Consider the following 25322-nt stretch of genomic DNA (forward strand, 5'->3'; position numbering starts at 1 on the left):
ATGATAATAGGAAGGAAACGATTATTCAACTTCTACTTGGCTTCCACCTTTCCTTTGAAGAGAATGATTTTTGTACTAGAAAGAGAAAAAACTGATCAAAATAAAAACAGGGTAAGAAACTCACCACATTAGATTTCAACCTCAAAGCTAAATCAATAGCCTCTATAAAGTAAGAATATATTTATGCAATTGTAATAGGACCAAATATGGAAACAGTGATGGTAACCTATTTGGGGGTACAGTTAAAATATCCCAGATATGGTGCAAAAATGTTGAAAAATTTATCATAGGACTAATTAGACCTAACTACACAGAAGGTACCATTATTTTTTTTCCTTAAAAAAAATTCTGTTATATTTACTTAATAGTTATGCACAAGTAAATACATCTTTTAGACCAAAAGATTTTGTTTCAATTTTTTTTTTACATTGGAAAGTAGATGAATATGGAATTCTGCCAATTTGAAATTTCAGGTTTGTTTTTTTTTGGCCAGTCCTGGTCCTTGGACTCAGGGCCTGAGCACTGTCCCTGGCTTCTTTTTGCTCAAGGCTAGCACTCTGCCACTTGAGCCACAGCGCCACTTCTGGCCGTTTTCTGTATATGTGGTGCTGGGGAATCGAACCAAGGGCCTCATGTATACGAGGCAAGCTCTCTTGCCACTAGGCCATATCCCCAGCCCCATTTCAGATGTTTTTAACATCAATTTTTTCTCTTTTAACATTTCAAATTCATTCTGTGTAAAAGAATCTAAACAAACAAAAATTCTACTTTTTTAAGAGTACCAAAAACCTAATAGATTCATATCCTTCATTATTTAACTTTCTGTAAAGCACTGATTCATTCTTAAATGTATATTCTTTTTAAAATAGGAAATACCTCACGAGTGAAAAAAATGCTTTCGTTTTGTTTTGTGATGCTTATTTACATTTTGAATCTTAGTTTACTTGGTTATAATAGTTAAACACTAATTTTAAAAAGGGTAACTGTACAGCTAATTGTTCTCCTCTTATCTGGTAATATTTAAATATTTGCCTTTTTTTTTTTTTTTTGGCCAGTCCTAGGGCTTGAACTCAGGACCTGAGCACAGTTCCTGGCTTCCTTTTGTTCAAGGCTAGTACTCTACCACTTGAGCCACGGTGCTACTTCCAGCTTTTTCTGTTTATGTGGTGCTGAGGAATTGAACAGAGCTTCATGCATGCTAGGCAAGCACTCTACCACTAAGCCACAGTCCAAGCCCCAATATTTGTTTTTTTTTTTAATATTAAGAAATACAAGTTTTCAAAGAACATATTATATAAATATTAATTATTAGATATATAAATATTTTGGACTAATGTAAATAAATTTAAAAGTTAGAAAAAAAGAATATAATTAAGGATGTAACCATGGAACTCTACTGGCAAATTTTAGAAGAGAACCAAAAAATGGCAACAGCACAAAAAGACTAAGTATATATAGAAAGGGCACAGTACGGAATACTTCCAAGCAATTCCAGCTACTGGTGAGGTCAAAACTGGGAAGACAGTGATTCTAGGCCAGCAAGCACAAAAAGTTAGTGAGATCCCATCTCAATAAATAAGCCAGGTATTCGGTGGTGGTTCATACCTATAATCCTAGCTGTGCAGGAGGCATAGCTAAAAGGGCTATAGCTTGAGGCTAGGCTGAGGCAAAAACACAAAACTCCACCAGAAAAATAACCAAAGCAAAATGGGCCTAGAGGCAGACTCAAGTATAGAGTGCCTATCTAGCAGACTGTCTTGAGTTCAATTAATCTAGCTATGCTACATAGCTAGAATATAGCTATCCAAATTTTAGAGATCTGGGAATATTTATTAATGAATACCTAACACTTCTATGAAATGCATCACATAGGAAATAATCTTACTAATATTAATCATACACTATTTGAGGTTCCTGGACTAGAAGGATCTAGGTCAACATGTTGATAGGACTCAGTGAAGGGTCTCTAGTTGTCTGTGTGAGTAGGTGGACGAAATGATGGTTAGAGGATGATAAAGTGAAGAAAACTATTATCTGGCTGAATAACTTCACTGAAGACAACTATTCTAAGTAAAGACCCATTAGCCTGCTATATCATATAAAACTGTTTTGGTCTATTCTTTTTTTCTATTCTTATTGCTTCATGCTGTAGTTTGATTTCATACTCTCTACCACTGTACCCCATCCCTGCACACCCCAACTGTTTTGCTGAAGAAAATATTTATAACTTGCAATAAATGGGTGACTATTTACCTGGTTATTATAATGTTATTAACTAGTTATGAAGTTAACTAATTTATAGTGGACTTTTGTAAGGGTCATGCTTACCCCAGATATGACCCAGTCTATTGAAATGTCTTCTTCCTTTCTTAATAAACTGCTGTCACTTTTACTACATCAGTGGCTGCCTGAATTCTTCACTTGGCAGATGCAAAAATCCAGGTGAATTAGCTGCTCCAACACCCACTAGATTAGCTTTTGCATGGGAACGGAGAATATGTTTATGTGAAAGTAAAAGTTTTCGATTTGGCTCTACAATCTCCCAAACATCAGGCACATGAAGTCATTTTGTGACCATATTGAAATTCAGGAAGGGCAAGACCACCTTCAGGCATCTATGACTTACTGTAATAAGGCCTCCCTGAGCAATCATGAGGAAACAGACTGTCAGACCAGCGGATACCACCTCTGAACCTACATGGACCTTTGAACTGTGCCAACTGTGCATACCTTTCCCACACCGGCCTCTAATCCTCCCTATTGAACCTAAGGCAAATGTTTAAACACTTCAAGACAGGTGAAGATGTACTAAGTGCTGTCTTCCTATGGCTGCAATTTAAGAAACAAATACATAAGAACTATATGAGAAATTATATAACAGTTCACAACAAATCTTCATTCCTAAGGAACCTGGAGTAGAAATCTCTTTTAGAGATTGTAAGGAGTTGACTTATCTAATATAAACTTCAGGAACTGGTTTTATTATATGATCTCATCACAAGTAAGATCGAAGGCAGTATCCCAATAGTGCTAAATAACCTGCCTTCATAACATTGCCTGAGAACTCTGGAAGAAATTCTACTGCATTTACCGCTAGCAGCACCACACTTAGGTAGTGCTGACTAATGCCACACGGTGTTCTAAAGTCATTAGATACACTAGTCTTATTAACTGTCAGGAAAAAAATATTCTCCAATATGTTATCATATTCATTTTACAGATGGGAAAACAGAGGCTCAAAGAGGCTGAGTAATTTACCCAAAGTCAGTCAATTAGAAAGAAGTGAAGTGAAAAGTCAACTTGGGCAGATTAGAGTGTGCCTTCTTAAACATAACTACATTATACTGCCAGGAAGGCGCATCTGAACAACTGCAAGCCAAAATAAGCTTTATTAATCTTCAAGATCTTACTGTTTTTCCTTTCAGGCAAAGCTTATTAACTTTTAATTTCATTAAAGAGCCTTTGGAATTTAAAAAAATGGTGTAACACATAACATTATAACTGAATTACTGATATACACAAGAGGATACATAATGGAGGTGTTATTTGCAATTTAAAAATTAAGCAAGACACTATGAAAAATGGATAGAAATAATTAAATTGTTTTACTTCTCAAATAGCTTCTCAAACCCAAGACACTTTTTTTCAGATAAACAGATCACAATTAATGTTTCCTGCAAGTAATATATATATATATTCCTCAGATATTTAGTTGCTGTATGGTGACTAAAGAAAACAAAGAACGGAACTGGAAGTTAGAAATTATTACCTGAACAGAATGAACCCAAGTGATTCCACTGCTGCCCTCCTGACATCATCGTTGACATCACTTACCTAGGGGAAAAGGCCAAGGTGATTATGTCATACCATGCATAACTAGGGTAAATTCCCAGCCTGAATCATTCAAATGTGCATCAGACCTCATTAGCATTTCTTCATTATGATGTCCTTTCCCTCACCATGTTTACCAAAACATCATGCTAAAACGGCACACCATAAATAAAAATTTTCTAAATGAAACATTTATTTATTCTTAAGCAGGCTTTCCCTAACTTAGAAAAAACAAACTCCTTACATGGAAGAATTCCATTTCAAGGCTGGGATTGCGGCCTAGTGGTAGAGTGCTTGCCTCGCATGCATGAAGTCCTGGGTTCAATTCCTCAGTACCACATAAACAGGAAAAATAAGAAGTGGTGCTGTGGCTTAAGTGATAAGAGTGCTAGCCTTGAGCACAAAGAGGCTCAGGGACAGCGCCCAGGCCCTGAGTTCAAGCCCGGGACTGGCAACAAAAAAAAAAAAAAAAAAAAAAAAAGAAGAAGAATTCCAGTTCAATGCTAAGAAGCTTTCAAGAGCCTGATCAAGTTGAAGATTCAGGGCAACTTCTGAAGACTTTTTAGCTGCATCATAGTTTGTTAGCATGACACTGAAAATCTATCGATTATTCAATGCTGTTTCCAAAAAGGAAAGTGCAAGCAAAATACATTTAGAACTTGGCACATATTGTGTCATGAAAGGATAAATTACTAATAAATATCGTGGGATGTAAGTATATCTCTGGAAAGAAGGAATCAACAACATGGCTAAAGATTTCTTCATGAGAAGATAACCTTGAAATCTGTTTTTTTCTAGCATGAGAACAAAAGCCCACTCTTAAGACATATGTGGGGTGTCTACTGAGTGACCAGGCAATACTATTTATTCTTTAGTTTTGTGGCAATACTGGGGTTTGAACTCATGGTCATTCAGCTTACTTGCTCCCCTGAGCCATGCTTTCAGTATGGCTTTTTACTAGTTATTTTGGAGATGGAGTGGGCAGACTTTTCTGCCTGGGCTGGCTTTGAACCACAATCCTCTGGAAATTCTCTCAGAAATCTTAACACTTAGGATTATAGAAGTGAGCCACTGGGCTGGGAATATGACCTAGTGGCAAGAGTGCTTGCCTCGTATACATGAAGCCCTGGGTTCAATTCCTCAGCACCACATATATAGAAAAGACCAGAAGTGGCGCTGTGGCTCCAGTGGCAGAGTGCTAGCCTTGAGCAAAAAGAAGCCAGGGACAGTGCTCAGGCCGAGTCCAAGGCCCAGGACTGGCAAAAAAAAAAAAAAAAAAAAAAAGAAGTAAGCCACCGGCACTCTGCTACTAGTGTTTATTCTTGATAAACTACAACCAAATTGAAAGGACCATGGAAAAGCCTGCTGTGAAACACACAGCATTGGCTTTTTTTTGAGCAGTGTCTCTTACAATACTGATGTGTCTTGGGGTACTTGAAAATTAACTTTAGGAACTAGAAAGAAGTGGTTTCTTCTTGTTTTTAAACTTGCCTGTCCTAAGATGATACATCTTCCATGGCTTTGTGAGGGCACCCCCCTGGAGTGTGGTTGGGAAATTACACTTCCATGGCTTTGAAGACTTCCATCACACTAACATACCATTATTCTGTCTTACTGCCTATAAACTTGGGTGACCCCAGTGCTTGCTATAGCTTATTATGTCCAATGAATGAAAATCTGCACCTGAGACCACTGATGGTGGACATGTGGCAAAGGTGCCACATCATCTAGATACTTTGTTCAGCTGTAAACTTTTCCTTCTATTCTAGTCCCAAGAAAGGTCAGAGTACTTACAGCAACGTGAAGGAGGCGTCGAATGGCTTTGTTGTTCCCAGAGCCACAATACGCCATGGCTACGGTATACATTCCAGACCTTCGAAGAATTGGGTCCTAAGAAAGAATAGTTCAACATGAACCTTCAACTTAATCCAAATAGTAACTGCTAGTAGGCACAATGGAACAAGCCTATAGTCTCAGCTACTTAGGAGGTTTATTAGGAGGATTACTTGAGCCCAGCCTGGGGAAAGTGAGACCCACTCCCCAAAGCAAACAAGCAAACAAATAAGCCTATATGCAAACAAACAAAACAGTAATTGCTACAGTATGATAGGTGTAGTATAGCAGCATCTATACGGTTAATTTTTTTTTTAAAGAAACCATGAACTCAAGTACATGTTTGGTAGCTTCCTAAAGGAAGTAAAATTCTAAAAGGAGGATTTGTTCTTAATTCCTAATTTTATGTGTAGTATTTATCTTGCCTCACACTCTCCAGGAAATATACACTTAAACAGCCAACACCACAGCTGTGGTAGTCCCTTCCATTTTTAAGACAAACAATAAAGAAGCTAGCTTCTCACTATTCCATATTCTAGATCACCTTTTTCTCCTATTAACGAATTGGAATTTGATATTAAATTTATTAGTACATTTATCAATAAACTGTGAAAGTGGTTCTTCTCTACCAGCTTTTAGTGATTTGTACAAATTACAACTGACTACCTACCATACATAATACCACTCTAGTAATAAAACAAGCTGGGCACTGATGGCTCATGCCTGTAATCTTAGCTACAAGAGGCTGAGATCTGAGGGTCACAGTTCAAAAGCCAGCCCAAGCAGTAAAGTCCATGAGTGTCTCCAAAAAAAAGGAAAAACCTGGAAGTGGAGCTGGAGCTGTGGCTCAAGTGGTACAGTGCTAGCCTTGAGGAAAAAAGCTCAGGGACAATGCCTCAGCCCTGAGATCAAGCCATAGGACCAATGTAAAAAAAACTTTTAAAAAGTAAAAATAGGGGCTGGGGATATGGCCTAGTGGCAAGAGAGCTTGCCTCCCATACATGAAGCCCTGGGTTCAATTCCCCAGCACCACATATACAGAAAACGGCCAGAAGTGGTGCTGTGGCTCAAGTGGCAGAGTGCTAGCCTTGAGCAAGAAGAAGCCAGGGACAGTGCTCAGGCCCTGAGTCCAAGGCCCAGGCCTGGCAAAAAAAAAAAAAAAAAAAAAGTAAAAATAAAAGGTAACAGAAAAAAAAATTTACCCAAATAATTAATTACAGAGATATCACTGTTTTCTGATGAAAGAACCATGAGCAATAAACTTTGTATCATATTTTATAAAACTGCTGCCCTTCTTAATTTAGACATTACTAGTTCAGGGATTAACAACTGTGACCAGGGATGCTTCCTCCTATTTATGCTTCACACATTGCTAGGATGAATAGTTACATGTATTATTACATCTAGGCTTTTATTAGCTGAGATGAAGTCTCATGTACTTTTTGCCTAGCCTGGCCTTCAACTACGATTCTCCAATGTTTGCCTCCTAAGTAGCTAGGATTGCAGGCATGAGCCAACTGTGGCCAACTAAACTTTGTATCTCTCGTTCAAAAACCATGCTTTCCAAAGGTACCTTGTAAATTCTTAGAGAATTTCTCTGGATCTGTTTATCTGAATTATCACTGATTTATAGCTGTGAAAAATTGAAGATCCTCAAATTACTACTTGCATTCATCCCTGCCAGTAACTTTCCTTTTTAAATGTTATGGCAAATTATATATCTTGCAAGAAGTCTGATGAACAAATGTACTCGGTCTTCTGAGGGGAACAGGGATAATTTTTTAGAGAACCAGAGTGTAGGATCTAACAGAGAAGGTAAATGGGGCTTCACCTTATCACGACAGAGAGATTCGATGAGAGCATCAGCCTCTTCCATCCTCCCATACATCACTAATGCAATGCCAACTGCAAGGCCCCGCAGAATCTTCTCATGTTGAGTTTCTTGTGCATAGCCAACCATATCCTCAATGGCCTGGGCATTTTTAGAGCCCAACATAACCAAACCTAAGGCCAGGCCAGCTGCTTCTCCTAATGAGTAAAAAATAAAGAGTGTTATGTTTATACAGTCAATAAAGCATATCCAGGCGGTGCCAGGGGCTCACACCTGTAAGTCTAGCCACTTGGGAGGTTGAGATAGGAAGAACTGTGGTATGAGACTAGCCAGGGCAAAAGTATTCATAAAACTCCTCAACAAAGAGCTGGACGTGGTAGTCACATGCACCTGTCATCCAACTTTGTGGAAGTGTATATAGTCAGGTCCAGATGTGCACCTGAGGAAGAAATAAACCCCTACTTCAAAAACCACCAAAGCAAAAAAGGAACAGGGACATGGCTGCAGTAGAGTATTTCCTAACCAAGGTGAGGCTCTGAATTCAAACCCTAGTTTTGTCAAAGTCGGGGAAAAACACCTCTTAAAAAACAAAAACATGGGCTAGGAATATGGCCTAGTGGTAGAGTGCTTGCCTCGTATACATGAAGCTCTGGGTTCAATTCCTTAGCACCACATATTTTTTTTTTAAAAAGCTAGAAGAGGTGCTGTGGCTCAAGTGGTAGAGTGCTAGCCTTGAGTAAAGAGAAGCTAGGGACAGTGCTCAGGCCCTGAGTTCAAGCCCCCAGGCCTAGCAAAAAAAGAAAGAAAGAAACAAACAAACAAACAAAAACTTTGATTTGTATCATTCATCAAAATAACCACTAATTTCTGATAGCATTTTTTTTCAAATCATGTGGTCAAAAGGAAGATATTGTGTAGAAATACATCCATATATTCAGAGCTGTTTTCATTTAAAACAACTGTGATGAAATATACTTTTAAATTCTACAGTAACTTCAAAGGAGACATTATAGCACCATTTTTCTACATTATCACCAAGCATCATGAAATAGCCTTATGATACAAATAGATGATTCATAACTTTTGCAAAAGTCAGCTCCTATACATAGGATATGATATCTTGGAAATACATTACAAAATGTAATTTTTATAAGATAAATCTGTCTGTCAAATGGGACAAAATCCACTCCTTCAAGTAAATGACCCATTGTATTTTTAAGAGGCTACCAAAAATATCAACAAAAGTACCTGTAACAGCATCATCCTGGTAAAGGTTCGTTTTAAGCAAATCATAGACATCCTGGCGAGCAGTTCCCATGGCAGCCAAACCAAGGCCCAGACTGCCTCCATGTCGAACAATCTAAGGAAAAGCATTGGCTCCATTGGTTTTATATACTGTACTTAGAATCTAAGCTTTAAAATTCCAACTTCAAAATATACTTTGATACTAACTATGCGCAGGTTGGCTCGATGATAACAATGAAAGATCCAGTAACACAAAATCCAGTGATGGCAATCTCAGTTTCAACAGATCAATGCTTCTTGATATAAGTTATAAGCAGAGAAATAAAAAGGATAAAAGAGGACAAAGAGAGTATAACTCTCTTTAGCAAATTTAAATGTGAAGCAGAGGGGAAAAATTAACAACTAAGATGCAAGTGTTAGGAAAAGTTTTTCTTTTGTCCTGGGGCTTGAACTCAGGGCCTGGGCACTGTCCCTGAGCCTCTCTGTGCTCAAGGCTAGCACTCTACCACTTGAGCCATAGCTCCACTTCTGGCTTTTTCTATTTATGTGGTACTGAGGAATTGAAACCAAGGCTTCATGCATACTAGGCAAGCGCTCTACCACTAGGCCATATTCCCAGCCAGATATTTAAGGGATATTTAAGGGAAAGGGGAATAGTGAAACCTAGCATGTTTATGGACAAGAAGAAGGCTATATTGAGGAGAAGCTAACGATAGAGAAGAAAAAGTTTCCAATGAAACATGGTAGTGAAGAAAGAGAAAACGGAGTCAGGGCATATAAAGTTGGTCTTCATTTGAAAAAGGAGACTATAGTGGGTTAGTGAGTTGAATGAACGCTATCCTCTTACTGATGACAGCACTGTAACCTTGTCTTGGGAATATTCCTCCCCTCTTGGTTAGACTTGGAACTGTCATTTAGGAAGTTCCTACCTTGCTCTAGACAAATTATGGGCTCTGACTCAATTCAGGCCAAAAGGATGCTTCTTCCCTGGAATTTTAATGTTTCCCAAGTGGAACAGTCCAAGGACAAAAATGTCTTAGAGTTCATTCATTCTGACAGGAGGGCCCTGAAGAAACAACTCAATTAGCTATTATACAGACCCCCAAGTTTGCCTGATTCTTAATAAAAAGTTGGCTTATAAATAAGATTTACTGTTAATCAGGTCAGCTACTTCTTAGATAAAATCCTTAAGTTAGTCAGAACAAGTTTCTACTACTGTCCATTGCTGCTGGTTTTTGTAACCATAAACCACATCTGATATGAGAAGAAATGAGACAGACATGAATACATACAGATGGTTTCTGGACAAGGGGCTTTTAGTGGAGACAAACCATCCCTTCGTCTTATTCTTTTTTACTGAAGTAGGAGGAATAAGTGTTGTGGCTTCCTTAAACAATCTCCTGATAGCTTTCAAAAAGAGCTTGTATAAACATGAAAACTAAAGTCTAAGATTTTATTTTAGGGGTTTCTTTTGGAGGTGGGGGGGGGGCAGCCCTGGGGCTTGAACTCAGAGCAACCACTCTACCACTAAGTCACATTCCCAGCACTAGGGTTCTTTAAAATATATAAATTATATTTAAATATTATATTAAAATTATATTTAAAAGATTAACAATGATTCTGAATTCTGAGACAGCAGAGGTTAGTTTTCTTTAAAATAGAGTGGTTAAACTAGATGATAACCAAGGTCATTTACAGTTCTAACATTCTGTGATGAAGTATAAGAACCATTGTAGGACCTCTGGGATACAGCAAAAGCAGTGCTGAGAGGAAAGTTCATAGCTCTAAAGAGCACATATAGAGAAAACAGAAACAGCTCAAGTAAATAACCTCATGATGCAACTAAAACTGCTAGAAAAATAAACTAAACTCCAAATTACTAGACGGAGAAAGATAGCAAAGATTAGGGAAGAAATTAATGAACTAGAGACTAAAAAGTCTACACATAAATCAATGAAATAAATAGCTGGTTTTTAGAAAAATTTTACTACTAGTGAGATTGATGAGGAAGAGATTAAATTCAAATCAATAAAATTAGAGATGCCACAGGAAACATTACAGCAAACAACCAAGAAATCCAAATTATTATAAAGGACTTTCAAAACCTATACACTCAAATAAGGACAATCTAATAGAAATGGACAAACATTCAAACTGCCTAAGCTGAACCAAGAAGATATAAACCAGTTAGACAGGCCCATAAGGGCTGTTGAGGAAGTAATAAGAAGTCTTCCAATAAAGAAAAGCCCAGAACCCAGTGGATTCACAGCTAAATCCTAAAGGACTTCTAAAGATTAACTAACACCAATACTCATCAAACTTTTCTGTGAAATAGAAACAGAAGGACCAATTCCAAACTTATCCTACGAAGCCATTATCACACTCATTCCCAAACCAGGTAAGGATCCAACAAAAAAGAACTACAGACCAATTTCCCTGATGAGCACAGATGCAAAGCTCTTCAATAAAATACTAACCAATAGAATCCAGAGACTAATTTAAAAAAAATCATACATTATGACCAAGTAGGCTTCATCCTACAGATGCAAGGCTGGTTCAATATATGCAAATCAATAAATGTAATAAATACCGCTGGGAATGTGACTTAGTGATAGTGCCTGCCTAGCATTCATGAAGCCCTGGGTTCGATCGCTCAGTATCACATAAACAGAAAAGGCTGAAGTGCTGCTGTGGCTCAAGTGGTAGAGTGCCACACTGGGCTACAAATCTAGAACTGTCTCTCAAAATTGAAAACAACACCAGGCATGGTAGTTTATGACTCTAATGCTAAATCCTCAGATAGCTGAAGTGGAAGATTGTGGCTGATTTTGTCTAAGCTGGCAAAAAATGTCAGGAGATTCCATCTCAACAAATTAAAAGCATGGCATAATAGTGTGTATCTGGCAACTCAGCTTCTCAGAAAGCATAAATAAGAGGTCCAGGGCTATCCCAGGAAAAGAGTGAGATGCTTTTAAAAAACTATGAAAGCGGGGCTGGGGATATGGCCTAGTGGCAAGAGTGCTTGCCTCGTATACATGAGGCCCTGGGTTCGATTACCCAGCACCACATATACAGAAAATGGCCAGAAGTGACGCTGTGGCTCAAGTGGCAGAGTGCTAGCCTTGAGCAAAAAGAAGCCAGGGACAGTGCTCAGGCCCTGAGTCCAAACCCCAGGACTGGCAAAAACAAAACAAAAAAACTATGAAAGCAATAAGAAATGGGGAGGTGGCTCAAGCAGAAAAACACCTACCTACCTAGCATGAGGACCTGGCTCAAACCTCAGAACAGCCAAAAAAGAAAAAGAGAGAATGAAAATTGAAAACAAGTCAGACATAGGAAGATCACAAATTCAAACCAGCCTGGCTACACAGGAAGACTCTGTCTCACCACCACCCTATCAAAAAAAAATAAGAAGGGGGGCTGGGAATATGGCCTAGTGGCAAGAGTGCTTGTCTCGTATACATGAGGCCCTGGGTTCGATTCCTCAGCACCACATATACAGAAAATGGCCAGAAGGGGCGCTGTGGCTCAAGTGGCAGAGTGCTAGCCTTGAGCAAAAAAAGAAGCCAGGGACAGTGCTCAGGCCCTGAGTTCACGGCCTAGGACTGGCCAAAAAAAAAAATAAATAAAATAAAAAAAAAAATAAAAATAAAATAAAAATAAAAAAAATAAGAAGGAGCTGGGAATATGGGAATATGGCCTAGTAGTAAAGTGCTCGCCTCATATACATGAAGCCCTGGGTTCGATTCCTCAGCACCACATATATAGAAAAAGCCAGAAGTGGTGCTGTGGTTCAAGTGGTAGAGTGCTAGCCTTGAGCAAAAAGAAGCCAGGGACAGTGCTCAGGCCCTGAGTTCAAGCCCCAGGACTGGCAAAAAATAAAAAATAAATAAAATAAATAAGAAAAGAGTGTATTTTGGGAATAGTTTGGCATAATTTCCTAGTCTTAAGTAATAGAAATTTAGTTTTGCATCTCAATACTTACATCATTGCTGGCATTCTTGAGCTGATTGAGCAGATAGTCAATTATGTCACCACCATGATTGGCATGAATGAGACCCAGTGCATAGAGACCTCCACCTTCCTGATAGGCTGATCCTGGAGAAGTGTCCTTTGGAAGGTATGTTGCCATTAACTGTAATGCTTCCTTCTCATGACCCTGTAGATTTGAGTCACAAAGACGTCAGTAAAGGGGGGGGTGGGGGAAGCATACCCAGTATCACTGTAATTCCTGCCTTTCCCCAAGAATATCCATTTGCTGGAAGAAAGGGAGGTAGTGAAGGGAGCTCTTTTTCCCATACACTCAGAGCCTTTAAGAGACACTACAATTAGAAAAAAATTGTAAATACTTCAATTTTTACTTTTATTTTATAATATTTCCCAAGTTCACTTTAGACTATGCAAGTAACATTTCAGTTTGCCCCTTGCAAAATGTAAAATGTCTTAGTCTTCAGAAGAAAGAATTTCCACATTGTATCTTTCTTGCTTACAAAATATACCTATCAATCAATGAATTGTATCAGGCTTTTATTTCTTAATTCCAGAAAAACTGCTTCTGTTCTGATGCCCACTATTCACAAAAAAACAACATATATTACCTTATGAATTACACCCAAACTGGCTGTAGCAGTAAATTTTGCCCAGTTTGTGGCTCTGGCCAACCATTCCAAGTTATCTCTGTAAGAAAACAAAGCTTATTATTACTGTTGATTCTAACTTACTTTCTAAGGTTTTTAAGAGGGTTCACTACATAGCCCAGGCTAGCCTTGAACTCCAAATCCTCTCAACCTTAGCCTCTCAAGTACATGGATTAGAACCATACAAAACCATGCCTGGCTCTAAGTCCTTAATATTTAAAGACTCTTAAAATATATTATATATAATTCTAATATGAATAAAAGGAAAATTACATTAAACTTTCAGAGATTATTGTATTTCCTTCAAAAGCCTATGATCAAGCTAGTAAAAGGAATTCATTTTATCTTATATTAACTAAAAATAGGGGGAAAATGTGTACAGCTGGGTAGCGGTGGCTCATGCCTATAATCCTAGCTACCCAGGAAGCTGAGATCTGAGGATTGTAGTTGAAAGCCAGCCCAGGCAGGCAAGTCTATGAAACTCTTATCTCCAACTAACAACTAAAAAGCAATAAATGGATCTGTGGCTCAAGTGGTAGAGTGCTAACCTTGAGCATAAAAGCACAAGGATAGTGCCTGGGCCTTGAGTTCAAGCCCCCAGGACTAGCGCAAAAACAAAACAAAACAAAACAAAAAAAAAACGCATAAAATAGCCAGGACAAGACTGGTTGGCAGAGAAAGCTGTCTACATAGACGTATAGCAATTTCAATACAGTTGCAGTCAAAGATTGTTTAAAACCAAAGTAGAAATCTTTACCTTAAAAACTGGTCACTGGTAGTCCCACAGTGCATAAAAGAGTTTGCTATCACAGTTGCTGTGTGACATACAGAATTCCGTACTGCATCCTGCAAAAAAAACCCAGTATTTTTACAATTGACCAAGTATTCATACATAGCATGTATGCCAGTGTGTGTGCATGCTTGCACTTATTTTATAATGCAAACAGGAACAAATTGATCTGAGAGTTCAAATATTGATCTTAGTCAGGTACTGGTGGCCACACTGTAATCCTAGCTATTAAGGGGGCTGAGATTTGTAGTTCAGTCAGCCCAGGCGGGAAAGTCTGTGAGAATTTTATCTCCAATTAACCAACACAAAAGCTGGAGGTGGAGCTGTATCTCAAGTGATAGAGCATGAGCCTTGAGCAAAGATGCTTAAGGACAGCACCCAGGCCCTGAATTTAAGCGCCAGGTCTGTCACCAAAAAAAGCAAAGGAATAAATAATAATAAAATATTGATCTGAGGCAGAGGTATGGCTCAAGTGGTAGATATCAGCTTTTGTGGAAAAAGCAAAGCAAAGTGTGAAGCCTTGAGTTTAAGCCTCTCTACTGATACAGGAAAGGGGAGAAAAGGGGAGGAGGGAAAAGAGAGCTAAATTTGCTTACATTCCCAGCTATTCAGAAGGCTAAGGTCTGAGGACTGTAATTTGAAATTGGCCCAGGAAGACAAACTCCAGACTCTTATCTCCAAACACCAAGAAAAAAAAAAAAAAAAGCTGGAAGTGGAGCTGGGTTCAAGTGTGTTTTGTTTTTGTTGCCATTGCTGGAGATTGAACTCAAGGCTGTACAAGCTAAAAACTAGTTCTCCCACTGGGCCTCTCACGCTGTTATTATATTTATTTATTTGTTGTTTTTACAAAAGTGTAAAATACGAATTTCCTTGATTAGGAATAAATACAACCAAGTACTTAATAAGAAACAAAAGTGTAGATGGCTCACACCTGTAATCCTTGCTTATCTAGGATTACCTGAGCATTGTGGTTCAAAGCCAGCCCAGGCAGGGAAGTCTGTGATTTAACCACCAGAAAACCAGAACTGGCGCTGTGGGTCAAAGTGGTAAAGTGATAGCCTTGAGCAAAAATGCTCAGGGACAGCATCCAGACCTGAATTCAAGCCCCACAACCAACAGCAACAAAAAAAAGGAAACAAGCAAATAAATCTCAATTATGAATTTCCCACCTTTGTGTTTTTTAGAATCATGAGGTCTGTGTTGTTATTTCTTATTAGGAACTGCAGATGTAATTCAATAGCCATTTCACCACTTAAAATTTTAATCATTTTCAAAGTCTGGTCCTTGGGCTCTGGACTCTGTCAAAACAAGAATCAAAATTCATATATTATTGAAATTCATTAAGCCATCTTTAAATTAATTAAAACAATAAATATACAAACATATATACACATCTAATATTTTACTGGTAACATCGAGAAAATTCAATTATCACTACTTGAAAGGAAGAAGAAAATTTTACTTATTCCTTTTGATACTACGAAGATACAGACCAAGTCAATGGACAAATATGACTCATTCAAAGCTAGTTCCCAGTGTAAAATAGTTTAGTATTTTCAAAAGGTAGGATGAGTTGGGAAATTAGCTCAGGCCCCTCTGGTTGAGATCCTCGGCACTAAACAAACAAATGAAAAATTACTTTATACATAGCCAACTTACACTGTTTTTACATTGTTATGGCGCTGGGGTTGCCTTGTGCTTACTAGGCAGATACTCTACCACATGAACCACATTTCTATACTAAACTTACGCTTTAGATGAAAAATTTCCCAGTTAGGATTCAGAAAACCAAAATCCTAAACCAACATATACACATAATCTTAGGAACAACTAAGACACCAAGCTGTTCTTCTGCCCAGAAGAACAGCTGAACTTTATGTATCCAAAAGTCCTGACAGGGAAAACTTTACATTTAACACATCATTGTTTCTAGTTTTTCATACACCATACACATAACTAACCTGCCCCCTATCTGCTAAGATATAATTTGTAAATGTCATGTTTTATGCTCATTTTGTGAAGCTTTTCTAAGCAGAGATCATTCTTTTTTTTTTTTTTTTGCCAGTCCTGGGGCTTGGACTCAGGGCCTGAGCACTGTCCCTGGCTTCTTTTTGCTCTGGGCTACCACTTGAGCCACAGCACCACTTCCGGCTTTTTCTATATATGTGGTGCTGAGGAATCGAACCCAGGGCTTCTATGCATATGAGGCAAGCATTTTACCACTAGGCCATAGTCCCAGCCCTAAGCAGAGATCATTCTTGTGGTAAGATCTCACAATTTTTATTACTTTAACTTTTTGCTACTTTATTGGACTTAAGAGTCTCACAGACTTTTCTTTCCAGGCTGACTTTGAACCTCAATCCTCAGATCTTAGCCTCCTAAGCCACTAGTGCCTAGCACTAAACAATCTATTTTTTATAAAGTGACTTTGAGTTTTACTTAACAATAACTTCAAAAAGGTACACAGAGGGCTAGACACTCAAGCGGTAGAGCCAGCTGAGCAAGCAAGACGAATGAGGTTCTGAGCTCAAACCCAAGCACTGTCCTCCACCAAAAAAAAGAGCAGGTATGAATCGTTTACTCAAAAGGTGTTTGATGAAGATAGAAGTATACATATCACCTGATCTAGAAGAAATGGTTTTATTGTTAAAGTTCATAGAGTTCGTAAGCTTTGTGGAACAGAATGATCTTCATCACTGTGAAGGTTAAAATGTGTATTGTGAAATATATGTAGCAACTTAAACTCAATAAAACATGATTTATGCAAAAAGAAACAAAGGAGGGGGGTGGTTACGATGCACCACAGGAATAATTGCTAAATGGCAACCTCAACTACAAAAGCACACTCACCGCTTCTGGTGTCTTTCCTACTGGTGCACTGCCTGTCTTTTCTTCTGTTTCCATTGACTCACTAAAATGAAGAGAACCATTAATTTATAATTAATTAATTTTTTACCAAATAGAATTTGTGTTATGTCATACATCTGCACCTTGTCAAGTTAAGTTATTTTGCAAGAAAATGTTTCCTCTTTGAGTATTTCTAAGGAAAGTTAAAAAAAAAAATCTAAGCATTTCTAAGATGAAGGAATCCCAGTTGTTCCAATTCTCCCAAACTAAAAACAACAACAAACAAAAAAAAAACATTTTATTCAGCAAAATTAATAAACAACAGACATAACAAAAACAGGTGACCCCCCCAAAAAAACAAAATAAAGATTGTTCAGTTAGTTCTGTTGCAGAAAAAGATATTTATACCTGTCTTTTTCTGATCCTGGAACAGTACCCGTATTGGTGGATCCAGGCACAGAAGCAATAGGGGTACCAACAGTTCGAAGATTCTGAATTACAGATGACAAAAATTGCTGGCTAGCGCTTTCATACAAATCAAAACAAATCTGGTAAGCCATCAGAAGGTTGTCTTCCTTTACCAGTTTTTCTAAGATATCACTCACAGCCTGAGGATCATCTAAGAAAATTAAGCACTGAAAAGGAAACAAAGAACAAGCATACAGTAATTGAAAACTTCATCTGCAAAGTATTTAGAACAGGGCAAACAACCTACCTTTAAATATAAACACAGACTAGGTGGAGCAGATCATGGTGTCTAGCATTTTGGTTCTGAACTGAACACTAAGCAAATGTTTCTGAAAATGCATCTGCTTTCCATAAAAAAGCTTATACACGTTACATTCACACATCCTAACATCGTGCCTGAGTTATTAACATTACTCAGTAAAAGATGCCAAATAAATCATCCCTTCTTTGAATCCTTATCCATAATTTACATACAAATAATCTTTAACCGGTATTATCGGTATTGCTATACATTGCAGGAGTCATTCATTCATTTAACACTTACTACTAGGCCACAATAGAACAAGAGAAATCAAAATGATCACTGTGTACACTTCTACTCTTCATCTGTATGTATGTTAGCAAAATTATCCTCTAACAAAATTAGGCTTTTCTCTTAAAAACAGCTTAAGTTTTCTTGTGCCCTTAAGCAGCAAGTAAGTCAGTTTCACGATAAACATATGATCAAAGTTATTATAAATTAAGAAGAGAAAATGGGGAAAGTAAGTGACCAATAATAGGAGAATGCTTAAGTAATGCAAAGTACAAACACTGAATAGCCCTAGCACAATGAAGAGAAGTTCAAAAATTGAACATAAAAAAATTTTTTAAATGCTACCAGGAAAGCTATAAACAACTAATATTGTCTCCAGAGAAGAGAATTGTGGCTGAAAGACTGCATTATATAGTCTATGGTTCTTTATGAATTTTAAATCATGTGCATGTATACCACCTATCTAAAAACTTCATTTAAAAAAATGTTTAACACATTTTGTAAAATGTAAAATACAAATTTTACTTTGTATATTTTCTGTACTATTTAAATGTTTTTCTGAACAAATTCATCCAAGAAAAAGGGATAAGATATACCCAGATGTTTGGTTGTGTTTGAGTAAGCAACACAGATAATTGCTACACTTTATAATTCCATACTTCATAATGACACAAGAGGGCCTAAGTTATCTTCTTTCCTTTTTTAAAATGTGGTTCCAAAATTTACTTAAGTGCTTGGATTATTTTCAAAACACACACAAAAAAAGAATAAAAAGTAAAAAGTGAAGAATAATTATAACAAAATAGATGTTTAGTGTTGTGAGACTCCATTTCCTATGGATTGTGTAAAGAGCAACTGATAAACATATGAGAAGAACAGTAATGTAATGTAACAGAATTATGGGGGAATAAAATAGAATGTAATGTAACACAATGTAATTACCTGACAAACATTGATGAAATCAGGTTTCTCTAAGTTCATGTAGATTTTAACCAGAACTCTTAGGACTTTATTCCGAAACTGTTTATTCTGCATTAAAGACATGCAGAGCTTAAGGCTATATGCTAGCATTCCTGGGACATCATTCTGCAAGATAATTAAAAGATATATCATTATATAATTACTTAAGCATTTTTTATTTAGAAATAGAATTATTTTCTATCTTCTTTAATCATTCAAAACTGCCAATGATTTCAACCCTTTAAACAAAAAAAACCTAGGCCGGGTGCAGCAGCTCACACATATAAACCAAGCTTCTCGGGAAGCAGAGATGAAAAGGACTTCAGTTCAGGCCAGCACAAATAAAAAGTTAGCCAGACCCTATCTCAACAATAAGCAAGATGTGATAGCATACATCTGTAATCTCAGCTACGTGGGAAGCATAGGTAGGAGGATTGTAGTAAGAGGCCAGCCCTGGGCAAAAATGCAAGAACTTATCCAGAAAAATTGATTTGGGTAAAAACTTTTTTGCCAGTGTGTTTTCAATGCCTCAGAACAGTGGTTGGCACAGAGCATCCACAAAATATTTCTTGGGGCTGGAGACACAACTTAGTGGTGGAGTGCTTGCATAATATGGACAAGGCCCAGAGTTCAACTGCTAACACACACACACACACACACACACACACACACACACACACACACACACACACTCTCTCTCTCTCTCTCTCTCTGTTAAATGATAATAATAGCAAGTATTTTAATTTTACTCACATGAACATAACGAGAGTCTACAATTACATAGAGTTGAAATTCGGAGTAAAATAAGAATTATTTTTATATTTATCTATATTTGTAATTATTTGTATTTATTCATATTTATTCATTTGTTTTACTCACTGAAATCATTACTTTGCTAAACTAGGACTTAGGATTTGGGAATAGAGTAATAAAATGTACAAAAATACCTGGTAGGGGCTGGGAATATGGCCTAGTGGCAAGAGTGCTTGCTTCATATACATGAAGCCCTGGGTTCAATTCCCCAGCACCACATATATAGAAAACGGCCAGAAGTGGCGCTGTGGCTCAAGTGGTAGAGTGCTAGCCTTGAGCAAAAAGAAGCCAGGGACAGTGCTCAGGCCCTGAGTCCAAGGCCCAGGACTGGCCCCCCCAAAAAATGCCTGGTAGCCAGCCCAGTGACAGTGGTTCGCACCTGTAATCCTAGCTACTCAGGAGGCTGAGATTTGAGGATCAGAGTTCAAAACCAGCCCAGACAAGAAAGTCCATGAGACTTTGTCCCCAATTACTCACCAGAAAACCAGAAGTGGCACTGTGGCTCAAGTGGTAGAGTGCTATCCTTGAGCTGCAGAGCTCAGAGGCAGCGCCAAGGCCCAGAGTTCAAGCCCCACAACCAACAAAAAAAAAAAACAGGTGGCTTCTGGTAGGAAAGTCAGTTGTTAAGTATCTAATAAAATTAATTTAAAAATCATGGGCTGGGGGTGTGGCTCAAATGGTAGAGTAATAACTGCTTATAGTAAGCTCTGAGTTCAAAACCCAGTATCACAAAAATAAAAAATAAAATAAAATGGATACTATGGAAAAACCTAGGGCTCCGTGAAATTAACAAAACTACTGGACCAGTCTTTTGAAGTGGAGGATGAGGTTTTGTATTGATGAAAGGTTCACAAACAACTAATAATTAAGCTGAGTTCTAAGCAGAACAGAAATACAGCAGGTAAGAAAAGGAAAGATTTTTGTTTTAGCAGAGTGGGGTGGGGCAATAAAAGAACAGGAAGACAAGTCAAAGCCAAAATGACTGAAGTACAGAGAAATAACTCGTGGAGAGTGCAAGGTGGGGCTGGAGACCATATCCATTTAACTCAGCCGTGGTGTCTTAAAGTCATCTTAATTCCTGGATTCTTAAATCTGCTATCTAGCTCTTAGATTTAACATAGTAAAGGTATTAAAATAGTAGCTTATCAATACATTCTTCTTTAAAAGGGGCTTCCCCCTGTAAAAAAGAAATGTGGCAAGATAAAAGTAGATACTCTAGGAACACAAAGCATAACCAAAGTTCACATATACACATAAACCTATTTTTAAAAACAGCATCTTGTTTTTAACTAGATTTTCTTTTCACAAGCAACTAATTTTCAGTTTAAACAATTTGCTTTGCTGATTCACCATCAATAGCAAGCTCTAAAGTGGTATCATCTACCTACCGACTCCAGTACGGTCTTCTCAAACACATCTAGTCTTCGTGTCTCCAGAGCAATGCCAATAGCCTGCTTATACTTGTGATCATCTAGACATCGCTGGAACATTTTATTTACAATGCCTTCCAGTCTCTGGTCAATTGGCTTTTTCTCTCCCTCAGGCAAATCTGCATTTTCCACACACTGTTTGGTATAATGATCAATGCATTTTGCTATGGAGAAAACAAAATAACTTGAATTACCTTATAAACTGGGCTATACTACCAAAAATGACAAGGTCAACATTTATAATCATATATACTTATAACTATAAATATGCACATTTCAAAATTTTACTTGATTTATATTTTCAGTTGAAACTTTTTATGGCCGGTGCTGGTGGCTATAATCCTAGCTACTCAGATGGCTGAGATCTAAGGACTGCAGTTCAAAGTCAGCCATGGCAGGAAAGTCTGTGAGACTCTTATCTGCAATAAACTACTCAGAAAAAGTCGAAAGTGGCAGAAGTGGCACCATAACTCAGGTGTAGAGCACTAGCCTTGAGCACAAAGAGGCTTAGGGACAGCACCCAGTGAGTTCAAGCCCCAGGACTGGTAAAAACAAACAACAACAAAAAACCCCACTTTTATAGTAATACAATTTGCAAGTTAGTTATATATGCTTTCTAGGTACAAATAGAAAAGCTGCCTTTTACCTTCATACAGAACATAAACAGCCACTCAAGAGGAGTAATGTATGTTCTAATTATCCTTTCTATAACTCACCGGCTGGTCTCCCCTTTCAAAGAGAAAAAAGGGAACTAGCTGGACTCAGGTGGCTCACACCTGTAACCCTAGCTACTCAGGAGGATCTCGGTTCAAAGCCATCCAGGCAGGAAAGTCAGTCCATGAGACTTACCTCCAGATAACCACCAGAAAACTGGAAGTGGTGCTGTGGCTCGTGATAGAGCCCTACCCTTGAGCTGAAGAGCTCAGGGAAAGTGTCCAGGCCCAGAGTTCAAGCCCTATGACTGACCAAAAAAAAAAAAAAAAAAGAGGGGGGTGGGACTAGAACAAAATTAAAATCCAAGTAATTTGAACTAGCATAAGGAACTGTTATCCCATTCTGATGGCCCATGTTAAATCAGTCTGTATTTCTAGGGGAACTGTAGACTTAATAAAACAGGAGTATGCCACATTCAGGGTTCATCCAGACAGAACTATGATGGTTGAGTCCAAATAGCAGTCATAAAACAGACACTAAATAATTCTGAGTGTAGAAAATGTTCTGCAGCTGCCAACAAGAGCTTTTTCAATCAACTGCAGGTATGTGTGGAAACATCATTCTTATCCTATCATAATAGAAGCTATGAATTAGGACATTTGGAAAATATTCTTTAGATCATCTAACTGAAGGGAAAAAATTGTACTTCCCAAGTTTCAAGTGAGGTTCATTCTTTCACATCAAGTTTATGTTTATATCATAAATATATTTCAGGTTTATATGGTAACTAATGCCTAAAATCAAGCCTCATTCCTAGCTTATCAAAACCAGGAGAAAATTTCCTTGTCTTATATTTTCTGTATGTACTGTTTATGCAATTCATTAAGACTGTAGGAAGCCTTTGCAAAATTCTATTTTGTATATCCCCCTAAATCTTGCTAACATATACAAAATTATTTCAATACAAAACCAGATGGGTGACTCATACTTCCATCCAAACACAAGCATATGAAACTAGTCTCTGGATCCACAATCACCTTTATTAAGCTAAGATGTTATATACGGCTTAGAGGTAGGGAAGGCTTCTATTACCTCCTTGTACTTTGTAACTAGAGTCCTACTTACAAGAGCTATTTGTTTTTTTGTTTTGTTTTTGTTGCCAGTCCTGGGGCATGAACTCAGGGCCTGAGCACTGTCCCTGGCTTCCTTTTGCTCAAGGCTAGCACTCTGCCACTTGAGCCACAGCGCCACTTCTGGCCATTTTCTGTATATGAGGTGCTGGGGAATCAAACCCAGGGCTTCTTGTATACGAGGCAAGCGCTCTTGCCACTAGGCCATATCCCCAGCCCTAGACTCTTAACTCCAATAAACTATTCAGAAAAAGCTGGAAGTGGCGCTGTGGCTCAAGCGGTAGAGTGCCAGGCGAGGAGGGTCAGTCATGGGGCTTGAACTTTGGGCCTGGGCACTGTCCCTGAGTGCTTCAGCTCAAGGCTAGTGCTCTGTCACTTGAGCCACAGCACCACTTCCGGTATTCTGGTGGTTAATTGGAGACAAAAGTCTCACAGATTTTCCTGCCCGGGCTGGCGATGAACCTTGATCCTCAGATCTCAGCCTCCTGAGTAACTAGGATTATAGGCTAGAGCCACCAGCAACCAGCTGGAGGTGGCGTGGTGGTAGAGTACCTGCCTAGCAAGCATGAGGCTTGGGTTCAAATCTCAATACTATCTTAGTTAGAACTTTAAGGGCATTTTAAGGTAACTTTTTGTTGCTAGCACTTTCCCAATTTAATTCCTGGAAGAGATTCCAATTTTCTGCCTTTAGGAGACCAGGTGAATAATGCGGGTTTCCTCTTAGTCAACAGTGCAAAGTACCTACACTGTACATTCTTGGCACAGTACCTGCTCAGGAGCTCTTTGAAACTATGATTCCAAGCTTTCACAGTTGCAAGACATGTCTGAGGGCGTGGTCCCTTCCTTAACTACTAGAAAGCAGCTTTCAGACGTTCTTTTTTGAAGACACACAATTTTTGAACAAAGAAAGCCTTTCATAATTTTGAGAGGATTTGGCTTGTGCTGGAGATGAAACCCAAAGTCTCAGCTGTGTTTTGCCAGCACTTTACCATTGCGCTGTACCAGAAGCCCAGGCCTTAGTTCTTAAGAACTTGTGACTCTGGTTGAAATACAAGATAGAGACACTAAAGCCTCGTCTATAAAGTTATCCACTGCTATAACTGAACGTTTTTCAGAAGCCCATTTATTAGTGTGTCTCCTGTTTGGCACAGCTAGAGGTAGAAAGGAATCCACATGCCGTTGAACAGGATCCCAGGGCCTTTCTACCATCTCTTCCAACATGAAACAAGCAGTCCCCCTATACTATGCGTTTCCACTATGATGTGCCACTTTGCCATAGCCCCAAACTATAGCCTCAAAAAAATAATGGTGAGCCAGAACAAGCCCTTCTCCTTTACAACTAGATGCTTGTTATAGTGATGGAAAACTAACATATCCCTTCCACTCACTTCAAAAATACACAAATAAATGAAGCCTGGTGGCATGAACCTGTAATCCCAAGGTAGGAAGCAGAGGCACAAGGATCACAAGTTCAGGGCTAGTCTGAAGCCATGATATCTGCCTCAAAAAGCAAAATAAAACAAATGGAGGAGTATATATATCAGTATTATTTAATTTGTCATTCAGAATCATCCTACTTAGCATTAGGTAAAACTACTCACTAGGTTAGAAAGAGATGTAACAGCTAACTAGCATTCTGAGACAAATCTGAAAACTCGGCCTACATAAGGTTATTACAGAAAGAATATGTACTTCCAATTAAAATAATTTGGTCAGTAAGGGAAGGGGCAACATTATTCAAAAAGAAATGCACTCATTACCTGACTTATGTAACTGTAAGCCCTCTGTTTGTTTGTTGTTTTTTTTTTGCCAGTCCTGGGCCTTGGACTCAGGGCCTGAGCACTGTCCCTGGCTTCTTCCCGCTCAAGGCTAGCACTCTGCCACTTGAGCCACAGCGCCGCTTCTGGCCGTTTTCTGTATATGTGGTGCTGGGGAATCGAACCTAGGGCCTCGTGTATCCGAGGCTGGCACTCTTGCCGCTAGGCTATATCCCCAGCCCCGTGTAAGCCCTCTGTATATCACCTTTATGATAACAATAAAAATAAAAAATACTTAGAAATATCATATTCAGGAAAAAAGAAAAATGCTATATACACCAGGACAAGAAGGAAGTGGCCAAGATAGAAGATAATTACCTATAATAGTCTCCACATATTCAGAGTTATCATTGACATTGAAGAGGTCACCTGCTCCAAGAGCATAATTCAGAGATTCCTCGAAAGCCCCCAGGTGATAAAATACTTTAGAAGCCACCAAGGCTGCAAACTGTCGACTCCGGAAACCTTCATCTTCATATAAAACTTCTCTGAAAGAAATTAGGA

General features: G+C 38.3%; 1 protein-coding gene across 1 annotated transcript in view; it reads right to left on the reverse strand.

Annotated features, from left to right (window-relative positions):
- The window catches only part of Psmd1 (proteasome 26S subunit, non-ATPase 1), a 97419-nt gene that overhangs the window by 59971 nt on the left and 12126 nt on the right, over positions 1 to 25322 (reverse strand). The window contains exons 4-16 of the mRNA XM_048344543.1: positions 25137 to 25306; positions 21176 to 21381; positions 18957 to 19100; positions 17423 to 17649; positions 17018 to 17078; positions 15337 to 15465; positions 14135 to 14223; positions 13339 to 13417; positions 12726 to 12899; positions 8744 to 8855; positions 7496 to 7692; positions 5626 to 5721; positions 3770 to 3834 (exon numbers count right to left, since the gene is read on the reverse strand). Of these exons, the coding sequence (XP_048200500.1) occupies positions 3770 to 3834; positions 5626 to 5721; positions 7496 to 7692; positions 8744 to 8855; positions 12726 to 12899; positions 13339 to 13417; positions 14135 to 14223; positions 15337 to 15465; positions 17018 to 17078; positions 17423 to 17649; positions 18957 to 19100; positions 21176 to 21381; positions 25137 to 25306 (1749 nt within the window). The remainder of the gene's footprint in view (positions 1 to 3769; positions 3835 to 5625; positions 5722 to 7495; positions 7693 to 8743; positions 8856 to 12725; positions 12900 to 13338; positions 13418 to 14134; positions 14224 to 15336; positions 15466 to 17017; positions 17079 to 17422; positions 17650 to 18956; positions 19101 to 21175; positions 21382 to 25136; positions 25307 to 25322) is intronic.

This window comes from Perognathus longimembris, chromosome 4 (genome assembly GCF_023159225.1).
Source record: "Perognathus longimembris pacificus isolate PPM17 chromosome 4, ASM2315922v1, whole genome shotgun sequence".
Classification (NCBI taxonomy): domain Eukaryota; kingdom Metazoa; phylum Chordata; class Mammalia; order Rodentia; family Heteromyidae; genus Perognathus; species Perognathus longimembris.